Here is a 14,513-nt window from a genome sequence, read left to right as displayed (position 1 = left end):
CACAACTTTCTCTTACTCCAATTTCCTATGCCCCTGGCTTATAAATAACATGAGTACATCTTTGTTTTATATAAAACAGTGTAATTAAAGATTATCACGTCATTCTAATAGAATTCTATTCATTTTACACAGAAACAATACAGTACTTTTGTTGAAATGATCTTATATCTATATTTTAGAGCTTATATTTTATTAAAATTAACTGATATTTTAATATGATTTACCTGGGTACATTTTTCTGATGTAAATGATTTTAAAAGTTCATGAAAAGATTTTTCTGACTCCCTACCAAAGTAATTCTGGCTCTGGCTCTGAAACAGAATATTGTATATGCGACATTAAATTATGGTAATGCAATTTTATTAATAGAATTGTGGGACTTATATCTCTAATTTACAAGGCTTCCAGAAAAAAATGCTTGATGAGATTAGAAATTTATTTGTTTGTTCTCTTAGTTAGGCGTTTTATTGTTAAAGTTACTCATCTCGAAAGAAGCCCTAGTGGTCATTAACATTAAAAATAATTATAATCAATAACCATGGAATAAAATAATTATAATCAATGACCATGGAATAAAATCATGGAAGCCAAAATCTTAAAACTTAAGGGTCTACCAAAAGAAACCCACTTTACAGCACAAATTTCACATTTATTTTCCATAGCAAAGTAATTATTGATTCTCTACAAATCAATTTCTTTATGTATAAATGGATGATCATAGATCACAGAAGTTTCTGCCTCTCCATGTGAATAATCTTTGAGATTTGCATATATTTTTAATATTGCATGGCACAGAGCAACCATAATAAATGAATTGGGAACACAAAAAACTAGAACACCACACATCTAATTAGGATCACATTTAGCCGAGTTAAATCAAGCACAAATATAGTTCATGATTCCACAAAAGCACTGTTTTCAAATTTATGGCAATTGATTATTTCAGGGACATGACAAATATTCTAATTAAACAAGTCTTCAAAATTACAATAAACTGTATTAGTACTGTATAGTATACTAAATTAGAGGAAAAACAGATATATATTTATTAGGGACCTACTATATGCCATGTCAATGGAAAAATAAGACTATGGTCTAATGAAACCTGTTATAATTATGTGTTTATGTTAGACCAGAAATAATTATAAGGTCTAGGGTAAATATAAAAACCACTTACTTTTTCATTATAAAATCATATTAATCAGAAATTAAAATTTAAGATAGGAGTTGGACTTACAGAATTTTTTTCTGTAAAGGGCAAGATAAATATTTTAGGCTTTGTCTTTGTTGCAAGAAATCTATTCTGTCATTGTATTCCCAAAGCAGTTATATATAGCAATATTTAACAGACACTATATCAGAAAATACATAAATGAGCATGTTGTATTTCAATAAAACTTTATTTGTAGACTGATATTTAAATTATATATAAATTTTATATAATTTTCTTAGGTCATGAGATATTATTCTTCTGTTGATATTTGTTAAACCATTTAAAAATGTGAAAGTCATTCTCAGTTCATGGGCCACACCAAAACAGATGAGAAGAAAAACTTGGCTTATAAGTTATAATTTATTAATTATCCTGACTTAGAAAATAAAATATAAAAGTGCATGTCATAAAAAAAAGAATTTAGTGGTTCTCATGAGGTTACAGGTTCTAAAATGGTTCTTGGACAGAACTAGCAAGCATCAATTTATTTAAAAACTCCTCCAATGCCCTTGATTTGAATTTTATTTTAGTGTATCTTTGAGGATAAAGAAGTTTATAGTTTGTTTCCTTTCTGAGTTCATAAGATTTGTCTTACTCAAAGTATCTTGATCTATTCTTAAGCATGCAAAAGCAACATACACAGTAGCCCCTCCTTATTCATGAGGAAACTTTCCAAGACCCCCAATGGATACCTGAAACTGAAGATAGCACTGAACACTATGTATACTCTGTTTTTATCTCTAGGCCCTGCAGCACTGCTACATAGTACCAGAGTGGATCTGTCCTTCCGAGTTTGATGTTCTAGTGTCTCCTTTGCATCACTACTCTGGCACTTTTCTGCCATCATTAAGTAAAACAAGGGTTACTTGAACACAAGCATTGCAATAGTTGATCTGACAACTAGGACAGCTATTAAGTGATTAATGTGCAGGAAGGGTCGACAGCATACACAAGATTTCATCACACTACTCAGGAAAAGTGCATAATTGAAAACTTAGGAATTGCTTATTTCTATAACACTCCATTTAATATGTTTGAACTATGACAGCAGTTAGGGAAAACTGTGGAAAGTGAAATCATGGATAATTAAAACTACAGTATTGTTAATGGAACCCCCAAAGAGCTTTCCTTGTGATTCCTTCGATGATGTATCAGCACTTGAGTTGTGCACAGAACACAGCCTCTGGGTCAATGACCCGCCACAGATGAACCAGCTGTGTGTGCACAGGCACTGTCGAAATGGTGAAAGACTTGCACAGTCACTTTCAATGATGGGAGAGAGTTATGTCAAATATGTTGCGTAACATCCATTTTCCACCAACTCATGTAGGTTAAATTATTTGATATGATTTATTGTCATATCTGATAAGAAATCAAATAGTTCTATGGGATCCCAAATGTCTCTGAATAGTTGGCATATCTTTGTCCCAAAGGTATGATCCTGCAAAATATTAGTTGAAGAAAAAAGTACTAATAATATAAACATGTCTTTTAAACAAATGATGTTCTATTTCTCAAAATTAAACATTCTGGATAATTACACCATTTCCTTTCACAAAGTTTTTATCATTAACACAGAAGTTATGATTATTTAACTCCTGTAATTTTCCTTTCTGAATTCTGTCTCTTCTATTTTACATTTCTTTGAGTTGCCTGCTTGTAAAAAATGTCCAAAAAATACTGAATTTTTTTTCTCCTCTTTGTGTAATCGAAGTTACAATATATTTCAGTATCAGAGAATTTCTAAAGCTAAGTCTTTAGAAGAAAAACATTTTCTGTTAATAAGAATATACAAGATATGAACCAAGAACCTAGAGCTGTCAGCCCAGAGAATAATGCTGTTGGAATCATTTATTTAGTTTTGAAGGACTCAGGCAAAATTATGAATACTAACATCTTGCATCTTTTTTCAAGGTCACAACTTCAAGGGAAATTGTCTTAATGATCTAAGTTATTAGAAAGTAATCCCTTTATTTAAAAAAAAGAAGGAAAAGCTTAGACCATAATTCAGCAATTTATCACATGGTAGTTCAAAGTGAGAGCAAAATCTTCTAGGAGGCATTCCCTTCAGATCAACATAAAGGTGAAGTGAATTAACCAAGCTCAGGGTTGAAATGTTACATTATACTGTTTGGTCACTTACAAGACTGGAAACTTTATTAGTTCAAGCCATTATTTATGTTTCCAAGTAATAAGTTTTTGTTCAGACCATTCAAAAGTAAGCAAGCAAAAAAAAGTTATTTTTGGCAAACATTCTCTCAGAGGCTATAAACTAAGATGGTTCAACCATTCAATGAAAATATAGATCTCTACATTTTGCCAAACTTCAGAGAAAAGTTCTTGAGCTGTTTGCAGCAACCTGTACCTGTGAAATGTTCACCTCAGAGCAGTAACTAGGAAAGAAACCTAGCTTAGGAAGGCCATAAAACTGTGACTCATTGGAGCAACTGTTCTAATGAACACTTTTCACTTCCTTCAGCAGGTTAAAAATATTGAAGCTTCATTCCTGCTGAGCATTCCTGCATAGTTTCTATTTGTTAACTCCCTGGGAACTTGTCGTAATGTCTCCTGGTGAGTATAAGATGGTACTACACTCTGTAGTTGCCAGCTGCTAGGAACAAAAACACCTGGGCAAGGTACTTGTTAAATGGAATATTTCTTCTCTGTGGCAGGCTCCACAGACTAAAAAATCTGCTACTTAGTTTGACTTTTTTTTAATTGCTCAAAGTGTCAAATCAATAGTTTAAGGCTTGCTTTTACCACCACTGCTCCTAAAATGGTTGGTTTTTTTTTACTCTCCCATGCGGCTAGTTATTTTACAGGGTACAATGAACCTACCATTAGTACTTTATCCCTTACTGTTCTCAAAAGGCTACATCTATTATACCAAAGTTCAACTATTAAAAGACAACTATTTTTACTCATCCATAACCATAAATTAACATATTGTTGTGGGCACTAATTATTGAAACATATAACAGCTTTGGCTAATTGGAAAAATATGCTGATTTGCTATCCATATTTAAATCTACAGTATAAATGTAAGATCATGAACAGAATCTCTCACATATTAAATAGCTTTCAACTTCATGAGCTGAGAGGTGTGAGAAAGAAATGAAAAGCTTTCTAACACCAAAGTAATAATCTATTATTATTTTTTACAAAGACATGAATTAGTCACATTTTATTAAAGATATTTTGCCCTTGCCTTTGGTATTGAAGTTATGATTTGCTTAAAAATTATGTTCCTTTACATATACCTGTAACTGAAATCCAATTCTTCCTATCATTAATTAAAAGAAAAACCCAGGCTCATATGAGGGTAATTTTGATGTCAGGTCACACAGATTCAGAATGAAAGTTCAGTCTTCACTTTAACAACAACTCACATTTCTCTGAAGTCATTTCCTCACTAGCTTTTAACATACCACCATCTCATGCCTTACAAAACCCATTCTAATAATTTCTCAGAGAATGCAAGGAATTTTTCTCATGTACTTCCTTAATACAATGCCTGAGGAACCAACCACCTGGCATTTGCCATTTTCTACCTCTTCCTCCCATAATGACATTAGTTCATTTTGGTGACAATAGTGGCAGTAGTTACATCCCTTTAAAAGGGGAGATGGCTGGGCATGTACCTCAGCAAGTGCCTCGAATGCACAAGGCCCTGGATTACATACACACACACAAAGGGAAAGACAAAACCTAAAAGGGAACTTTACCATCACTGTCACATTGCCAATGCCAAACAACCAAGCTATGGCACTGATGCTGCAGCAACACTATGGTAACACTAACTCAGCTTTGATGGAGTATATAAGGAGAAAGCCCCTTCTCAGTCTTCACGCAGCACTACCTAGCCACAACTCCAATACTAGGCTGCCAGTACCCCCCAAGTTCTTGTAAATGTACTCATTTAAAACAGCAGTATAATTCTCCCCCAGTGTAGCCCGGGGCTCATATCCTCAGCAAGCTAAGCCAAAATTCAAGCACAGACAGATACTATGTTATCTTATTTTAAATAAGTTAAACAGTTGAGATCACGCTCATTGTCTGACTCTACCTTTCTCTGGAGTACCCTTTCCTAGAAGAATCCTGCGTACCCTCAGAGGAAAAAAAAATTACTGTCCCTACTTTACAAATGAAAACCTAAGGCTTAGAAACAGGACTAACTACATAGTTTGTGAAACATATGGCAAATTAAAAACATGGGGCTCCTTGTTCAAACCATATTACACGTTTCAAAACAGAAAGAGCAGAGCACTGAAGCAAGTGTGAGGCCTTCCTGAACATGAGGACTGTGCAACCTGTGCAAATCACATACCCATAAGGCCTGCCCTGCACAAAGGGAAGTAACTTGCCCAAGTCCACAGAGCTATGCATGCCCAGCTCAGGATTTAAACAAAGAGGGCTGATTCCAGCTCCTACATTCCAGGCCACTAGCTGCTGCAATCAGCAGGTGATGTCTCACCCTCCTTCAGGTATGTTCACTCTTGGCCAACACCCAAGATAACAGCATAGGTCAAATTCTAGTCAGGAATCACAAAATAATCCTGGTCGAATCTCACATGTACACACAGGTACTATTAAATCAGTCTGAGAAAAAATTTATCACTATGGAAAAAGCAAAAGGTTTTTTCATAAATGAAAAACAATGACTGGAACCTAGAATGAAAAAGAGAACTAGGAAAAAATAATTCATTGGTGTTCATAAGTAACAGACACATCCCTTTCTAAATTTTGTCTAAATTGCCTCAAAGAGAGGCATGCTCCATATTCTTGAGGGTTCCAAGAAATGGGATATTAACCTCCATGAGAAGTCCAATCTACCCCTTCCTCTGAAATGTTTTTGCTGCTTCTTTCTGAGACACTATGAAGTTTTCAAAAAACTTAGCAATCTTCACAAAACAGAGTTATCAAGCATCATTCTGCTTTAGCCCAGAATTGCTGATGTATGTGTTGCTACAGTCCCAAGTCAGATAGATTTGGAAGTAAAGCTTAATTGATTGCTACTACTTACTAGCAATGACACCTTGAGGAATTTACATATCTCTCTGAGCTTTATATTTATGATTGAAAAACATAATGTGTAGCAAATAAACATTTAATAAACATTAACTTCATTTCTTCCCTTTATTTTTATCCCCTAATTTTTTTCATAGCATCTGCCTGGCTGAGCTTTGTAAACTTATTTTTACAGGAAGTGTGAACTTATTTCTTATACTAATAATTAACTAACATTAATTTTTAATAAATAAAACTATAGCCGGACATGGTGGTGCATGCCTGTAATCACAGCATTCGGGAGGCTGAGGCAGGAGGATCACTGCGAGTTTAAGGCCAGCCTGGGCTACATAGTGAGTTCAAGGCCAATCTGAACTACATAGAGAAACTGTCTCAAAAAAAAAAAAACAAACCTATAATCAGAATGGCCATATGCACCATCCATTTGGATCATCCGTGACAATCCAAGTAGGCACTTGTTGCCTTTATAATGAAGAATCATCTTTGATCCTCAAGTGTCCCATTTTAGATATTAAATTTTATAGTTACCTTGTCCACAATGAATTTGTATAATTTCAAAAGTTACCAGTCCCTCCATTACAGATAAGCAACTTTTTTCCAAAAACTATTTTTATTGATGGGTTTGTCAAATCAAATGGAGAAATTACACTGATTCATTAACAAATATTTAACTAGCACTTATTTCTATAAGCTTTGTCAGGAATGTGAGGTCCACAAAAAATAAAACACATAGTTTTCTTGTTATATCACTTTTTTTCAGGACTAGAAACATTAAGAAGCATGTTTCTATACTGAAATAATCACATAGCCTTTAGCTTTTTCTTATAGGAATAATTGCCTGCTCCCTTTCTTCTACCATTTATGTTCTGGACTTTCTCAGTGTGTGTATCTCAAAATACAACACAGGCACACTGACAACCAGTCTGCAAAGAGTCAGAGCAAGGCTCCAGGCTTCAATGAGGCCACAGTGCCAGAAGCTCCTCCAACACCTCTTCTTGCTCCAGCCTCCCACAGCACTCCCTGTTGCTCTGATTCAGCACTCGTCGCATTATGGTTCATCATGCTTAAAAATAGACATATTTGTGTTCCCAGCTCTTCAACGGCAATTGAAAAACCTCATTCATAATATTAATTGGAATTTATTAAATACTAAATGTGACAAATATTTTACATCCTTTATTTAATCTTTAGAAATGTTTTGTTAAATGTAATTGCAGAATTAAAAAAAAAAAAGCATAGAGGCTCAGAGGGCAGTGGTAACTTCCCCAAGTTCATCCAGCTAATAGGAACAGTAGCAAGATGTGCTCCGTGGTTGGCCTGATGCTTGAGTCCATGCTCTTAGCAGCCTAGTATTCTTTATTTCATGGCCTGAATACATAAAGGTTTCCAAACATCAGGCATAGAAATGTTCAAAAATGATTTCATTATTAGTATGTTTTAAGAGTTTATACCATAGCACAGGTAAACAAATTTAAAAGCTTTGAATGGAAACCAATAAAAATGTGGTTTTCTAAATCAATTATTGTAATCATAAATTATTTATCTGGTTGGTATTTGGACACACATCTGACAAAGAGCAGCCACTCAGAAAACATTTGTGAAAGGGCAGGGAACACAGTGTTCAGGTTACAGTCTTGGGTATTTTGTTTTGTTCTGCCATATTCTTTTCATTTCCAGGTTGTGCTCTCTGTTTTTAAAACAAATACTCCAAGCACCCTGAGACTCACCTAGGGTCAAATGACCTTCAAAATACCCAAATTCTTGAACTCAATGAAGATTTGGGAGACTTGGCCAGATAGGCAAAAAGCTACCAAAAAAGTAACTCAGAACCCAGGAACCTAATGCCTGTCAGAAAGAGGCAAAAAAGCAAATGACATCTTCTCTACTGAGAATTCAGGGAGAAAGAGAGCAATGGGGATGTGGAGTCTGTAGTGACAAGAGCAATATTTTTAGCATTCTCTGAGAATCCCTTCCTGTGTGTCTGGCCGGGTGAGGGAAATAAAAAATTACAGATCTAAAGTAAGGAGGAGAAGGAAATAAAGCATGCTATTTGTTTACTGTTTTGACTTTTTCTTTCTATTATTATCTAGGAAAGACACTGTTCTGTTCCTTCAATGTCATCTCCAAATTCTCAAAGCCAATTTGGAGTAAATGGGGGAAGTCTCCATTGGCGAAAACTGTTCACCTTCATCTGTAAGGAGTGCTTCAGTCTGTTTCCTACCAAACCTAGATGTAAAGCCAGAAGCTTTCTGAATGTTTGATGTCGTTCTGGCTATTGAATTTCAATGCTAAGCACTATTTCTCGGAAAATCGTGTGCAGAATGCCTGCATCAAAGTCTGGATAAATACTAACACAGAGATTTCCAGACTCTCCATCACCTCTGCTTCACCCAGACTTCTGGATTGGAGCCCAGGAACCTGAATTTTTAAAAATATTCCTTATATGACTTTTAAGCTCACAGAAATTTGAGAAGAAACCACTGGTTCTAACACACTGCATTTACAAGAGACAACTGCTATTACCTATTTGTGAATTCAGTCCCCGAAACTCCCTAAATTTCATCATCATTACTATTTTTTCCTACAGTTTACCAGAATGTTTGAGATGCTACAGAAAACTGTTAATAACTAGATAAGTAGAAGACATCTGCACCTAAATGCCATTTTGATTTCTTACTGATTATAACCATTAAGTAATTTAATTCTTTCTCTCAACTTCAGTGTATCTGTAATATAGAAATAGAAACAAAATAGTAACATCTCACATGCATTGTTAGAAGAATTCCATGTGGTTTGCATTTCCAGATCATAAATATGTTAAAATTCCCATTCCTCATCATTTTTATGTACTTTTCATTCCTCATGCCTAAACCTTGGGCCATTGCTGCATTCTTTCACAGCCAAGTTGGAGGCCTGGGTCATTAATTATTGTGCTGCCAAGATCTCCTGGATAAGACAGCATCAGCCGTGTGCAAGGGAAGGGCGAACACACACCTGGCCAGAAGATGGATCTGAAGAGCAGCACCAGCTTCTCCCAGCTGCTCCCACTCAGACAGCAGGAAATTGCCTGTCTGGCACGAAGTGCAGCTGTGCTGCTTCCCTGAGCTACTTGGAAACCTAGCTTTGAGCAAATTTTACATGGAAAACCATAGATTTAGCCAAAAGAGAAAAGGCAATTATCTTGATAAAAGAATTATGCCATTTATAAAGCTGATAAAAATATACTTTCTATACAGAGAGGTTTTCAGATGCACTTTAAATTTTTCTGTAAGAAATACAAGGGCAATTCATATTCTGTCCACGAATTTTCAGCAACTCTTCCACTGTAATTTCACAGGCCAGAAGGATGACTGGCTTTTCCCTCTGGAGAAGGATGCTTTTCCTTACCCCTTGGCTTTCTGCATTGCCTCTGAGAACTCAGCTCTGGGGCAGTCAGAGAAAAGCCACAAATGAATTTTAGTCTCTAAGCCTCGGGGAGGCTGGGAGCCTTCTGAACCTCTCATTTCCTCAAGGCTGGATGTACTGTACACGCAACGCTGCCAGGAGAAAGCCTGGGCTTTTCATGGGATTCTAAAGTTAGGAACCAGGATACAGTGAACAAGAGTCAGCAACAACAGTCCTACTCCCTTCCCTGAGTTTAAGACAAGTGTGAGGCAGACACTTTCTCTCTGAGCCTTGGCTGTCTCATCAAAGGAGTTTACCATGCCTTCCTGACTCCTCCAAATGGACCCAAATGAGAAGTCCATCAAAGAGCCTGGTAAACTGGCACACCAACATGGATATAATGAATCATGACTGTGGAACACCATAGACTGACCAACACAGGACCCACCTCAAATCCTGATCCCTTTCTTTCCTCTTGTGTAACAAATATGTTACAGTTACAGATAGTTTGAAAATAGAGGTAAAGCTTTTCAAGTAGATGTGACAAGTACCACCTTTTTCTTCTCTGCTGTGAGGAAGGATGTGCTGTCTGGAGCTGCGTCCGATAACCCTGAGACAAGAAGTAAGAAAGAAAGCCAAGGTGTAGGTGTTCGTGGAAAAGAAAGATAAAAAGAACCTAGAAATCTAATGGCCTCATGGCTTCGAAGGTTGAATCAATTTGAAAAACCTCTTATGTTAAAGAGAAAAATGAGAAAATCAATCCCTTATTTAAATTACTCTTACTCATGTGTTTGGCCCAAAAAGTCAAAGTGAACGTGTCTCTTGTGAACTTTCTGACCTTATGTCCTGTTATCTTCTGCCTACCTGACCCAACGTCGTAATCCAATAAAGTCATTGGGTGAGTTCAAGATCATAGTGAGGCCTATCCCAAAAAATAAACAAACAAAAAACAAACAAACTCCTTGGTCTTCATTCAACACACAAGGCACACTCCTACCCCAGCCTTCTGTCTGTACTGTTTCAGCCTGGAGCCCTCCTTCCCTCTGTAGTCACCAACCCTCTCCTCCACTGCCAGCACTTTGGAGAAAGGTCTCCTCTCACTGAGGCCTTTCTGCCACCCTATGTCAGATGGCAGTAACTGCCCTTGCCCCAGTGCTCCTGTACTTACACATAACTTTTAAAATTAATATAGATCCTATTATGGCTGTGTCTAGATGGCCTTTCAAAGCCTCATGAACTCATAGGCTGGAACTAGCATGTGTGAATATGGATTAAGGCTGTGATAATTGGATTAGTCCACTGATTGTTTTAACACTGTCCTGGGTGCGGGTGATGGGAAGGCCCACCCTGAGTGTGGTTGGCAGCACCCAAAAGGCTGGTACCCTGAATGGGCTACTACTTCACTGCTTCACTGCTCCACTGCCTTACTGCTAGCCTGCCCTGCCATGGACTGTTTCTCCTCTGTGATGCCCCCCTGCCACTCCACCCTTCCTTGCAGCCAGCCAACTATGGACTGAAATCTCCACAAATTGTGAGCTAAAACAAACCTTACTTCCTTTAACCTGTGGGTGTCAGTATTTTGTCCCCAAAACAAGAAAGTAACCAAGACAGAGTCCCTGTATCTCCTGCACACCTAAGTTTCACATGAAAAGTCGATTTAATACTTGAGGAGTTTTTTTTGAAAACTTAAAAAAGATCAGCATTTTAAAAAACATTTTATTATTTATCCCAGAACTCCAAGAGACTTGAGGCACCTTATAAAATCACCCATATAGTTTACATTTAGTAAACCATTACCTAAATCAGCATAACATAAAGCCATAAAGAATGAAGATGTGGGCTGGGGATTTAGCTCAGTGGCACCCCACCTGCCTCGAAAGGCAAGGTCCTGCGTTCAATCCCTGAGAGGAGGCATAAAGATGTTAATGGTAATTCCCCTTTCCACTAGCTTTGAGCTCCTTGGGTAAGCCCAAACTCCTGGGACAACAGGTGGCCATCAGTGCTAGAGACCCTATCAATTTAAAGAAAGTAAATAAAGTCTTCATGCTCCAAGGTCAAAGAGTCTCTCCAATCAAACAATGGTCTCAAAACAGAAATGGTGACACAGAAAATCCAAGGCACTTAGCTTGTTGACTTTGACTCACCAAGTAAATGGAAAATCCAACAACTCTACAAACAGCCCTGAACTTGTTTACTACAGCATGAAGACTATAGTCAGGCCAATTAAAATACGCATCATCTTACATAGTTACTGCCATTTTTGTGGTAAGAGCATATAAGGTCTACTTTCTTAGCCATTATTCTGAACACAGTACAGTATTATTAACTATAGTCTTCATGCTGTGCATTAGACCTCTAGATGTATTATTCTACATATCTGCCACTTTGTGTCCTTAGCCCTACATTTCCCCACAAAAGGGCTATCATAACTGAACACTAATTTAAACACAAGCTTCTTAATGCCTAAAATCAAAAGAGTAGTTTATCTTATCACATTTGTAATCAAGAGAGAAAAATTCTATGTTAAAAATAAGAATGGATTCTAAAGAAATATATCACTTGCATCATTACGTAACTGACCCTCGAAAATATTTCACAGACGTCTTCACCAGCAGAATGACCAAACATCCACACTCTGTCTTCCAAGATCGACTTGATAAAATACCCCTTCAATTTAAATAACTTCAGCACAACTTAGAGACAGAATCATGGATTTGTTTTGGTTTAAATTACAAGCTCTGAACTTTATTTTAGAACATTTGCATTAGCTTCCAACCAATTTTCTTACTTTAAAAAAATGGGTAAATAACACAAAAAGAGCTACTTTAAATGAACTTAAACATCAATTTTTTAAAATATTTTTGTACCGGGGATCGAACTCGGGTCCTTGCACTTGCGCAGCAGACAGCGAAACCACTGAGCTAAATCCCCAGCCCCTAAACATCAATATTTAAGCAGATGCTCACTCAACTTTTTGAAACAAAATAATGTCAACTGGTTCACACTATTCTGATGGCTCTAATAAGAAATCTCCTTATGGTATTGACCTAATTTTGACTTGACTTTAGAAAGTCGAATCTGGGGGAGAAGCACCGCTGCTCTGCTGTTCAAGCAGCCCAATGGGATTCGTAAACTTGGCCCAAATAAAAAAATTGGAGACACAAAATTTAATGAAAGGAAGACACTTTGTCTGTAAAGAGGAAAAGGAAAGTGGAGAGAAGAGGAGAAGATAGATAGTTACCCTGATAAGGAAGAGGCTCCGGAAAGATGGAGGACCCATGGGCCCTTTGTTCCCAGCTGCTTTTAGGGGTCAGAGACCCTTCTCTCCCACCTGGAACTTCCCATATCTGGATTGGCTTCTGGGCACCTCTTTCTAACTTCACTTATTCTGGTGGTCTATGTGCAGCTTCTTTCTGTTTCTTTACTTGTCCCTGCCCTACTTTTCAGGGCCTTATCTCTGAAGTGGATGGCAAAGGGTTATTCATGGTTATTCATGGTTCGCTTAACTAGTAACGGGGTGTCTGGATGTCTATTGTAGTACTATACTGACTCTAGAGTGGATAATACAGTAAAATCATATAATGAGATAATATAATATCCCTAGAGTGAATATATGTACATGTGTTAGTCCATAGGTGTGAATAAGAGCTTTCACCAGAAAGCTAGTTACCATCACCACTCCAACCCTCCCCTGTATCCCTATATTGTATTGGAGGTGGAGAGGGACAGCTGTCTCAGCTTGGCTTTGTGTACTCCACCTGTCAGCTCTTTCTCTTGTCTTTGGCGCAAGTCCCAAGGCCATTTGGTGCCTTTCTTTATCTTTTTTTTTTTTTCTCTCTACTCCCTATCCTTGATCTACTTCTCAGGGAATTTCTCTAGTAAAGTTTTAACTCCTTCTAGTCAGGATTAGCCAGAAGCCCTAGGGCCCCTATTCTGTTTTCTTGTCTACAAACCCCTGTGTCTACAAGAAGTTCCCCATCATATCTCGTTATAGAGAATCATCTCATTCTCTGTGGTTTCCATTTTTGGTCTAGCCAGATGTAGGCCTACCATTCTGTAGGCCTCTGCAGAATTGCTTCTCAGAAATCCTTTCAAGGAGACTGTCTAGGCCCATAAGTTCACTTTGGTATACAAACATGTTTAGAATCTCCCTAATACTGCAAGAATTTTTCCTCTAAGAAATTATTTTAAATTTCCCTCCTTCTATCTGCTTGCTGTCATATTTGAAAGGAGCGATCCCATGAATTCATTGCCTCTTTGTTAGTTGTCCCTAGTAACCACCTTTAGCCACTTTTCTTCCTGAGTCATGCTTCCCTTATAACATCAGGAAATTGCATATAATTTTAATTGGCTTTATTATATCAGCCAAGTATGAAATCTAATAAGAATAATGTACAGAATAAAGATACCAATGTTGAATTGATAAATATGGATCATATTTAACCACATAGAAACTTTATTTTCAACTGGCAAGTACACTGAAGGTTACTGTAAGCAGTTAGATTGCATTTTATAAAGCAAACTAACAACAGAATAGCTAATAAAATATTCAAGATTATCCAGAAAACCCAAACTGTCCATGCAAGGTTTAAAGACTTCACAGCATTTTGCCATACTCCTTAAAATTTTCCTTCAGCTTCAAAATAGACAGAATTATATATAGAAGAAATATGACTGTATGTTCTTCACATTCTAGTAAAAAAGATAATGAAAGAGTCTTGAGAAATAGGCTTTTTAGGCTCGGTGTCTCTTAGAGTCTCTGCAGTCACCTTCTGCAGGAGGAAGGATGATGCATTTCAAGGTCACCTACATGTCCTGACTCTAAAATAGAGAGGATAAATGAGTGGCTCCAACAGCAGGCACACCATCATTTCACCCACAAGCCAGA

At 37.0% G+C, this 14,513-nt stretch overlaps 1 protein-coding gene across 3 annotated transcripts in view; it reads right to left on the bottom strand.

Annotated features, from left to right (window-relative positions):
- Positions 1–14,513, bottom strand: part of Tmem117 (transmembrane protein 117) — a 569,660-nt gene that overhangs the window by 314,249 nt on the left and 240,898 nt on the right. Inside the window, exon 4 of one of the 3 annotated variants that reach the window (XM_087200080.1) lies at positions 10,074–10,235. The exons of the other annotated variants lie outside the window; for them this stretch is intronic. Coding sequence (XP_087056206.1) covers positions 10,074–10,235 — 162 coding nt within the window. The remainder of the gene's footprint in view (positions 1–10,073; positions 10,236–14,513) is intronic. 3 annotated transcript variants of the gene reach the window in all.

Source organism: Heterocephalus glaber, unplaced genomic scaffold (genome assembly GCF_053883595.1).
Source record: "Heterocephalus glaber isolate CG9 unplaced genomic scaffold, H.glaber_assembly_v1.0 deba00001733, whole genome shotgun sequence".
NCBI classification, from domain to species: domain Eukaryota; kingdom Metazoa; phylum Chordata; class Mammalia; order Rodentia; family Bathyergidae; genus Heterocephalus; species Heterocephalus glaber.
This window is presented reverse-complemented; position numbering and strand designations above follow the sequence as displayed.